Raw genomic sequence first — 10,688 nt, forward strand, 5'->3', positions numbered from 1 at the left:
CCTCCTCCTCATCTTCTTCTTCTTCTCCTGCCACGCCTACCACTGACACGCACTGCTACCTACACGTGAAGTCCTCACATGTGTCGAGGGTAGCTAGGGGGGGAAAAAACCCCAGAACAGTCAGACAGCGCGCTGGTCTGTGAGACATAACAAACAGCTTGTGCATACGTTCCAATCCATTCTCCGCCACTGGTCATTCAATGCACTGGGCAGGTACGGGACGTGTGTGTGGAGGGGGTGGGGGTGGTGGTTAGGAGTGGGGGTGAGTGGGCGTAATAGCAGTGATCATGCTGCTTTGCCGGGGAACAAAGCGAGTTGAGCGAGCTCCAATGTGTGTAGCCCAGGAACCGTTCTTTTTTCTTTCTTTCTTTTTTAACACGCTTGAATGCTACGTACGTTTTACCAGGTGCTTTGCTCTTCATTTTTTGTTGTTGTTTTTGTTGTTGTTGGTTTTCTTGTTCTTGTTGTCTTTCTTCTTCTTCTTCTTCTTCTTCTTCTTCTTCGCCGGATAAGTGTCATTGTCATTTGCTTTTGTTTATTTTGTTGTCACGTCATTATCATGATATTTCCCACTACTACTACTGCTACTGCTCTGCTGCCACCACCATCACCACCACAACCACCACTACTTCCACTGGGAATCCTCAAGGCGCTAAAACTTCTTTTATTTTCTCTCTCTTTTTATATATGCCGTTTACAACATACTACTTCTACTACTACTGCTATTACTGCTTCTGGATATTCTTAAGGCGCTAAAGCAGTTCTTTCGTGATTTTCTCTCTATGCCGTTAATAACATACTACTACTACTACTACTACTACTACTACTACTATTCAGGCTACTACTACTACTAACGTGTTCTACCTCATTAGCACAAGGGCGCATAGCATAACATCTAACGTCAATGTGGAAAGAAAAATTAATGGTAACAAAAATGAACGACACAGGGCTCTGTAACACAATTACCGACACTTACAGAGAACGCAAATGGAATGTGTCAACGACAGAGCAAACACACACACACACACACACACACACACACACACACACACACACACACACACACACACACACACAGAGGGAGACAGACAGACAGACAGACACAGAGAGACAAGGACAGACAAACAGACAGACAGACAAACACACACACACACACACACACACACGCACGCACGCACGCACGCACACACACACACACACACACACACACATCTAGATATCCCATGAAAGTAGATGTATTCAGATGACTGAGCAGAATATAAACGGAGAGCGAGAGACACACACACACACACACGGACAGACACATAGACACACAGACAGAGACAGAGAGACGGGCAGAGACGGAGAGACGCGGAGAGACAGAGACAGAGAGACTTTCAGCTTCAGTTTCAGTTTCTCAAAAGAGGCATCACAACGTTCGTACAAATCCATAATATGTGCTACACTAATCACAGACACATGCCTGCCAGCAGCTTAAACCAACACGCTATTCAGGCCTTGAGTGTGTGGATATAATTATATGTGTCTGCCTTCCACAGTGAATTCCTTCGGCAAATTTTTACCAGAGGACAACACTTATGTTGCCATGGGTTCTTTTACAGTGCGCCAAATGCGTGTTGCACATCCAGGTTTATCGTCACATCCGAATGACTTGACCGAGATCTGAACCCAGACCTTCACGGAAACTGTATTGGCATATAAACGTCTCAGCTATTCCACCACCTTCCTCCTTAATGAGAGAGACAGAGACAGAGAGACAGGCATACAGACACAGGGACATACACAGAGAGACATAGAGAGACAGTGACAATGAGACAGAGAGAGACAGAGAGAGACAGAGAAAGACAAAGAGAGAGACAGAGAATGAGAGGTTCCTACGGGGAAAGCGAAATGTCAAACATTAATATTTGTTAAGGGCGAGTTTTGGTACGGGTTTTATCTTTTTTTGTTTTACACCTGTCGGTCTGTCTTTTTTCTTTACAAAGTACCATTGTGTTGCAGGCACGCGCGTGCAAGCAAGCAAGCACAGAGTAGAGAGAGAGAGAGAGAGGGGGGGGGAGAGGACAGGGAGATACAGATAGAGACAGAGCAATTGGAATTAATCAGCTAACTGATTACTAGCTAGTTAACTAACTAGCCACCTGACTAACTTGGGACAAAAAAATAACGATGTGGATATTCGTTCCCGGTCCGATGTGGTTGCTAACTAACGAACGAGCGAAAGAACGAACGAACGTGGTGTGTGTCCATCGAGATCGATGATGACCATCGTTGTCATCCAGCTGGGGGATGGGGGCAGGGTGGTGGTGGGGGGCGGGGGGGGGAGGAATGCTCATGAATATCTGTGAGTGCGCAGATGGCTGAATAGTCCAATCTGCGCACGAAAAACGTACTAACTAACGAACGAACGTGCTAACTAACGAACGAACGTACTAACTAACGAACGAACGTACTAACTAACGAACGAACGTACTAACTAACTAACGAACGAACGAAAGAACGAACGAACGTACTAACTAACGAACGAACGTACTAACTAACTAACGAACGAACGAAAGAACGAGCGAGCGTGCTAACTAACGAACGAACGTAATAACTAACGAACGTACTAACTAACGAACGAACGTGCTAACTAACGAACGTACTAACTAACGAACGTACTAACTAACGAACGAACGTACTAACTAACGAACGTACTAACTAACTAACGAACGTACTAACTAACTAACGAAGTAAAGAACGAACTGAACGAACGAACGAACGTACTAACTAACGAACTAACTAACCATAAACGTTGGGGGGGAGGGGCGGGAGGGGGGGAGGGTACTGGGGGAGGGGACGGGGGGAGGGTGACGACACAGCATACTGGCATCTCAGTGATGCAGACACGCCGGCCGCGCCAGTAAAAAAAAAAAAAAAAAAAAACAAAAAAAAAACGGAACGGGTTTTCCTTCTCAAAAGAACACAGTCAGTGTGGTGTTTGTTGGCCAAACTTGTGGAGCAACTCGGCGTGAACTGATTGAAGCTAAACAAGACCAGTGACATGGACTTGAAGTAAACAGAACCTTGGATGGGATGATGGGGGAGGGAGGAGGGAGAAAGCAAGTGGGAGGGGGGGAGGGGGGAAGAGAAAGAGAGAGAGAGGAGTGTAGGGATTTCATCGAGGAGCAGGAGTGAGGGACGGTGGGTCAGAGAGAGAGAACGAACGAACGAATGAACCAACGAACGAACGAATGAACCAACGAAAATTTGTTTTACGAGGGTAAAGGAGTAAGCAAAAAGTACTTATTTACATCCGGCCCTCTAGGCAAGAATTATAATTGAGAGAAGAAAAAAGAAAAGAAAAAAATGCGAGAGTCAAATTCACAACAGCAACATCAAAATTGCATAAGCATGTGCAAACATAGATACTTGTGTACAATGCAATAACGCTATAAATAAATAAATAAATAACAACAAGGACAATATGGGCGGGGCGTGGTGGAGAGCAGAAGGAAGAATGGACAAGGGGAAGAGTAAAGAAGGTAGGGGAGGCTGACTGATCAGACAGATATAGTGACAGTGGAGACAGACATAGACAGAGACTGACAGGGGAGGAGAGAGGCGTGTAATAATAATAATAATAATAATAATGGTATTTATATAGCGCTGGATCTTGTGCAGAGACAAATCAAAGCGTGTTTTGAATCTGGGTATGCGTAAACAGAGTGGATCCGAGGCCGATCGTAGTGAGCGAGATGGAGTGTAGAGGTGAAGGCAGCCGCAGAGATAGGAAGGGGCAGTTTTGTGAATGCATCTATAACATAGAGTGCTGATCTTGTACTTTATTCGGCGTGAGACAGGGAGCCAGTGGAGATGTTGCAAAAGAGGAGTGATGTGCTCAGATCTTTTCTTTCTGAGGACGAGTCGGGCAGCAGAGTTTTGTATGCGCTGAAGGGACTGAATGGATGAAGCAGGCATACCAGACAATAGAGAGTTACAGTAGTCAAGGCGAGAGAGAATGAGAGAAACGACAGCCTATGCATGTTTGTTGTTTATGATTGACATGTGTCACATAATCACGTGTTTTTCAATAAATGTGCACGGTGTACGTTTTTAAAGCTAGGGATGCTTTTTACAGTGTTTACATTGAAACAGGGTGATATTTCATTCCATTAACAGCCACACACACACACACACACACACACACACACACACACACACACACACACACACACACACACACACACACTCACTCACACACACACACACTCACTCTCACACACACACACACACACACACACACACACACACACACACACACACACACACACACACACACACACACACACACACACACACACACACACACACACACTCACTCACACACACACACACACACACAGAGAGAGAGAGAGAGAGAGAGAGAGAGAGAGAGAAGAAACAAGACAAGACAAGACAAAACAAAATTCTTTATTTCGAGGATAATAGATAAGCACTGGTATGCTTTTTTACATCCAGTCCCCGCCCTGAAATAGGGTCTACACTACACAATATTTAATCAAATGAAAGCATGGTGTTAGTAGAGATACATAACAGAAGAAAAAAAACATATAAAAATCAAAACAAAACAACACACACTCACACACACACACACACACACACACACACACACACACACACACACACACACACACACACACACACACACACACACATACAGAGGTGGAGGGGCGGGGATCAGGAGAGCATGTGTTACTTTAAGAGGGACGCTAAAACAGCTGACAATCCAGACTGATGGAGACCTTTTGCTTTTGCAAGTACTACTTGTCTTTCATCTGTTGAGGTGAAAGGTTTTCAATAGCCAAGGGCAGCATCGGACCAGCGCGTTGAGTTTATGCGTAGGTCAGACATCTGCGGGTTATTGTCTTTTTTTTTATTTTTACGAAGATGCCATGTAGCGTATATGGATCAGTCCGCACGCAAAGACACCTCCCTAAAACTTAAACTGGAGTTTGCGGTTTATTTTATTTTTTATTATTTTTTTTTTTTACTATTTGTCTGTTTGACCTGCTATTCAAGACAATTGTCTGTCCGTCTGTCAGTCTGTCAGGTCCGAGTCTGAAGTCCAGGCCTATTGTGTGTATCTAACATGACAGCAAAATGCACGTGATGACCGAGTATGATGGAGGACGACGAGTTATATTCTTTTGGGGAATGCTACGACAGTTGTTGTGTTTGGGGATTTCATTCTTATCATAATTCCTTCTTTCTTTCTTTCTTTCTTTCTTCGTTGATTCTTTTTTTTTCCCCCAATTTTTCCTCTATTTGAGAGTCATGTAAATGTTTACACACAACATAGGTCTAGTAATAATACTCCCCGTTTTGTTTTGTTTTTTTGTTTTTTTTCTCTTTTTTTTTTCTTCTTCTTCTTTTCTTTTTTTTCAGATCTGCAACAGGATTTCGGGTATTTCCAGTGACCGACAAGAGACTCTGAACCAAAAGCAAGTGATCACGAACATCACCGAACTGACGTCCTTGGCACTTTCCTACCAACCAGCGCTATTTCGGCACATCACATCACACATCACATCACATCACCTCACATCACATCGTCTCTGTAGATGCAAACTTCACCCCAGTTGCAGTCGCCGCGGCGGCAACGTGAAACAAAACCCCTCTCTCTTGTTACTTGATTAAACCCCTTGCCTGCCGCTGCCGAGTGACAAGTTCGCTGGTCCAGGGAAGGGATGTTGCCTAGTAACTTGAGATCAGATTGAGGTCAGGATTTTGGGTCACCATTCTGTATTTCTTTGGGGACAGCAATTACTTTTGCTCGTTTGAATCAGCTACACCATTGAAAAGTGCACAGAGTGTCCTTCTAGAACTTTAAATTCATGCTCCTCTTTATCTCGTTTCAACAGGGTTGAACAGTCAAGGAGTTGAAAAACAACAACAAACAAACAAACAAAAAACCATGGCCGACAGCGAGGCCTCCCACAGAGAGAACTCCGACATCTACGAGAACTACTGCGTCAGGCCTGACATCATCATCATGCAACAACAACAGCAGCAGCAACAACAACAACAACCAATCACATCACAGCCCTCCAACGAGGAAGGGGACCTTATCAACCGACCAATCACAGCTTCCTCTTCGGCGGCGGCCAACGTCGGAAGTGACGTCACTACCAGTGATGGCGATGGCGACGACGACGACGACGGCGGCGAGAAAGCGGGAAGGGAGTGGAGGAGGAGGAGGAGGACGGGGGAGGCGGAGGGGGTGTATTCCTTGGAAGGGGAGCGAGGCAAAAGGGAATGGACCAGCGGCCTGTTCCAGTCCATGACTCGGAGACCGCCCAACAGAAAGCTGGTGAACCACGTCCTGCTGGGTATGGAAAACTTTAGTGGAACAGACGTCAACTTTAAGTGGAATAGACGTCAGTTCAAGTGGAATAGACTTTTACTTTTAGTGGAACTGACGTTTACTTTAGTGGAATAGACGTTTACTTTGGTGAATAGACGTTAACTTTAATGAGCAGACGTTTACTTTTAGTGAAATAGACGTTAACATTAGTGAAAAGACGTTGGCTATGGTGGACTATACGTTAACTTTAGTGGACTATACGTTAACTTTTCGAAAACTTTTGTGGACTATCCGTTAACATTAGTGGAACAGACGTTACATGTAGCGAGTAGACGTCAACTTTAGTAAATAGACGTTAACTTTAGCGTAATATACGTTAACTGTAGTGGTATGTGCGTTAACTTTAGTGAACAGACGTTTACTTTAGTGAAACAGACGTTACCATTAGTGAAAAGACGTTCGCTTTGGTGGACTATGCGTTAACTTTAGTGGAATAAACAATAACTTTAGTGGAACAGACATTAAATTCAGTGGAATAGACGGTAACTTTAATGGAATAGACGTCAATTTCAGCGAATAGACGTTAAATTCAGTGGAATATACGCTAACTTTAATGAAACAGACGTCAACTTTAGTGGAATAGACGTTAACCTCAGTGTAATAGACGTTTATTTTAGTGGAACAGACGTCAACTTTAGTGAAATAGACGCTGACTTTAGTGGAATATACGTCAACTTTAGTGAACAGACATTTACTCCAGTGAATACACGTTAACTTTAGCAGAACAGACGTCAGCTTTAGTGAACAGACGCCACCCTTACTGAAATATATATACGTTAACGTTTGTGAACAGACGTTTACTTCAGTGAATAGACGTTAACTTTAGCGAATAGACGTTAAACAGATGACCAGCCATGCTGAGTATGAACAGTGAATAGATGTTAAAATTCAATCAATAGACGTTCAGTTGATAGATTATATAGGCTATATAATCATGCACTCAAGGTTTGACGAAGCGCGTTAGTTGAAACCGCTGGTCGGACATCTTGAAAAATGGAAACTGAAACTCTCTTTCTGTGTGTGTGTGTGTGTGTGTGTGTGTGTGTGTGTGTGTGTGTGTGTGTGTGTGTGTGTGTTCGCCAAGTCTTTAGTTCAACGTCTTTTTCACTATTAGTAATATTAGACGACTGGAACAGAAACAAAACAAACAAAGACACAAACAAAAAATGCCAGGAAAACAGAAAACGAAGAAAAACTTGTAAGAAATGCATAACCAACATGCAATTGAAGTTAACAGCAACAATTCGATAATGATAATAATGATGATGATAATAGTGATTGTGATAAGAAGACGAAGAAGAAGAAGAACAACAACAACAACAACAACAAAACAACAACAACAACAATAATAATAACTAAAACCATGAAATTGTATGCATGTGTGTTGTGTGTGTGTGTGTGTGTGTGTGTGTGTGTGTGTGTGTGTGTGTGTGTGTGTGTGTGTGTGTGTGTGTGTGTGTGAGAGAGAGAGAGAGAGAGAGTATGTGTGTATGTGTGTGTGTGTGCGCGCGCGTGGGTATGTGTATGAGTGTGTGCGTGTACGTGCATGTGTACACGTGTGTTTATGTGTTTGTGTGCTAACGTACGTATGTGTGTGTGTGTGTGTGTGTGTGTGTGTGTGTGTGTGTGTGTTATTGCACGTGTCCACAGCGGTGAAGGACTGTTGCTGTGTGCCGTGTATGATGTGCGCCATGGCTGGACGCCTGGGAGACCCCCCTTACCTCCCCTTCCTGCCCTGTACTGGACCCGCCCTCCGCCTCAAAGTGCGCATCCTGGGAGCTATCACGGTGAGTGTGTGTTTGTGTGTGTGTGTGTGTGTGTGTGTGTGTGTGTGTGTGTGTGTGTGTTGCACGGGTCCCGCCCTCCGCCTCAAAGTGCGCATCCTGGGAGCTATCACTGTGTGTGTGTGTGTGTGTGTGTGTGTGTGTGTGTGTGTGTGTTTATGTGTGTATGTGTGTGTTTATGTGTGATATGTGTGTGTATGTGTGAATGTGTGTGTGTGTTTATGTGTGTGTGTATGTGTGTGTTTATGTGTGTATGTGTGTGTGAATGAGTGTGTGTGTGTGTGTGTGTGTGTGTGTGTGTGTGTATGTGTGTGTGTGTGTTTATGTTTGTGTGAATGTGTGTGCGTGTGTGTGTGTGTGTGATGGGTTGTGCGGGGGGGCGGGGGGGGGGGGGGTCTGCACGCGCGTGTGTGTGAACGATAGGGCATTCACAAAAGTGTGCTTAGAGAGTTGCATATGTGAGGGTATCATGCGTTCGAGTGGTATATGCATCCTGTCTACGTGTTAGTGTGACCGTGCGTGTGCATCTGCTTCAGTTTCAGTTTCTTTTTTGCGTCTGCATTATGTATATATGCATTTCATGCATACCGGCATATTAATATATGTATGTGTGTGTTTTGACTCCAACAGGGTTCCATAGGCAGAGACTGCGTTGTGACGTCATGTTGCTGGCCATGCGCAGTGTGCCAGATGTACAGAGAACTGGAACACATCGGCATCTGAACTCATCGACATCTGAATTCTTCGGCATCTGAACACATCGGCATCTGAACTCATCGGCATCTGAACTAATTGGATCTGGACACATTGGCATCTGAACACATCGGCATCTGAACTCATCGGCATCTGGACAGTTTGGCATCTGAACACATCGGCATCTGAAGAGTTCGGCGTCTGAACACATCGGCATCTGAACAGTTCCACAGACTTGACCCACGAGGTAAAACTCCAGCTCAGTTCCATGTCTCCGCTTCGGCATGTGGACGATGAGGCAAACCTTGCCCGTGAGATGAGCAACCTTCTTTAAAAAAAAACCACAAAAAAACAACTCACAGCCAACCGGTACCACAGGCCTCTGGTGAACGAGAGTGATCCAAAGACCCCAATGTCTGCTACCGGTACCAGTGTGAATGAACTGAAGTGAATCCCAACTCACCTCACCTCACCTACTGTCTGTTGCACCTCCTGGATCATGCAGGTCTCCAACAAAAGCGCTCTCCAGCCTTCCTGGTCCTGTGCCGGTCACCCCCAGCTGATCCCACATGTTCCTCTTCATATCTGCCACATGCATGCACACAAGGCCCGACTAAGCGCGTTGGGTCATGCTGCTGTCAGGTGTCTGCCTAGCGGATGTGGTGTAGCGTCTATGGATTTGTCCGAACGCAATGACGCCTCCTTGAGAAACTGACACTGAAAGTGAACTGCCGCCTGGTCGCGGCGCCACATATTTCTTGGATTCCATAATCGTGTCGCAAAACAAAACAAAACAAAACAACAAAAACAAAAATAACCTCACGGGTGTTGGAACCTTCCACCAAATGGCTTTCAAGGACTCTGCAACAGTGCAGGGTCTCCTCTGGTGCGTGGTCTAGTGACGACCTAATGTTAATTACTTCCTGTAGATTTATGGCACTGAGAATGCAGCAGACGAACCTGGTTGTGGATTTCCATGGTGGGGGGGAGGGGGAGGGAGTGAGGGGGGTTGGGATAGGAGGAGCGGGAGAGGGGTGGATGGAGGGGGGCGGGGGGCGGGGGGGGGGTCAAGATGAACGGCGCGAGAGGGACGCCACCCGATAGTGCACAGACGATCAAGCAGAAAACAAACGGACAGACAAACTGATAAACCAACTACCAATCAACCAACCTTTCCACCAAACGCTTAATTAAAAAAAAAAAAAAAAAAAAATGTCTGCTGCAGCTAGCCTGCATGGTACCAAAGTGGTCCTGGTCATTTTCATCAAATCACTCATGGCAAGAACGCACTGCTCCTACTCAGGCAACTGACGAAAGCATCACCTGAACTAGGGTATCAATTATCTGATTCAGTCATGCGTCACACAAAAACAAACAACAGATTCTGTGCCACCCCACTGGAAAAGCAGCCACAACATTTTCAAACAAAAGCTACGTCCAGTCGCGGAGTGGAACTGCCACACCACAGAGTTCCCATCGGACCAGCAGGACAGCGCAGTGAACAGACACCAGTGACGTCACTCTGTCCCGCATGAAGCCTGATCGGACCTGCAAGGTCAGCACACTGAGCTGACACCAGTGACGTCACTGTGCCCCCACATGAACCCTGGTCTGCTCTGCTCAGGACAGCACAGAGGGTTGACACCAGTGACGTCACTCTGTCCCACATGAACCCTGGTCTGCTCAGGACAGCAGTGATGTCACAGTGATGAGTTGACACCAGTGACGTCACTGTGCCCCCACATGAACCCTGGTCTGCTCTGCTCAGGACAGCACAGAGGGTTGACACCAGTGACGTCACTCTG

The 10,688-nt window shown here is 45.5% G+C and overlaps 1 protein-coding gene across 1 annotated transcript; it reads left to right on the forward strand.

Annotated features, from left to right (window-relative positions):
* Positions 1 to 5,956: 5,956 nt before the first annotated feature.
* LOC143297632 (uncharacterized) lies at positions 5,957 to 9,670 on the forward strand. Its single transcript, XM_076610049.1, has 3 exons — positions 5,957 to 6,371; positions 8,057 to 8,193; positions 8,821 to 9,670. The coding sequence occupies exons 1-3, from the start codon at positions 5,957 to 5,959 to the stop codon at positions 8,911 to 8,913; spliced, it is 645 nt and encodes a 214-aa protein (XP_076466164.1). The 3' UTR covers positions 8,914 to 9,670.
* Positions 9,671 to 10,688: the final 1,018 nt, after the last annotated feature.

Source organism: Babylonia areolata, chromosome 23 (assembly GCF_041734735.1).
Source record: "Babylonia areolata isolate BAREFJ2019XMU chromosome 23, ASM4173473v1, whole genome shotgun sequence".
NCBI classification, from domain to species: Eukaryota; Metazoa; Mollusca; class Gastropoda; order Neogastropoda; family Buccinidae; genus Babylonia; species Babylonia areolata.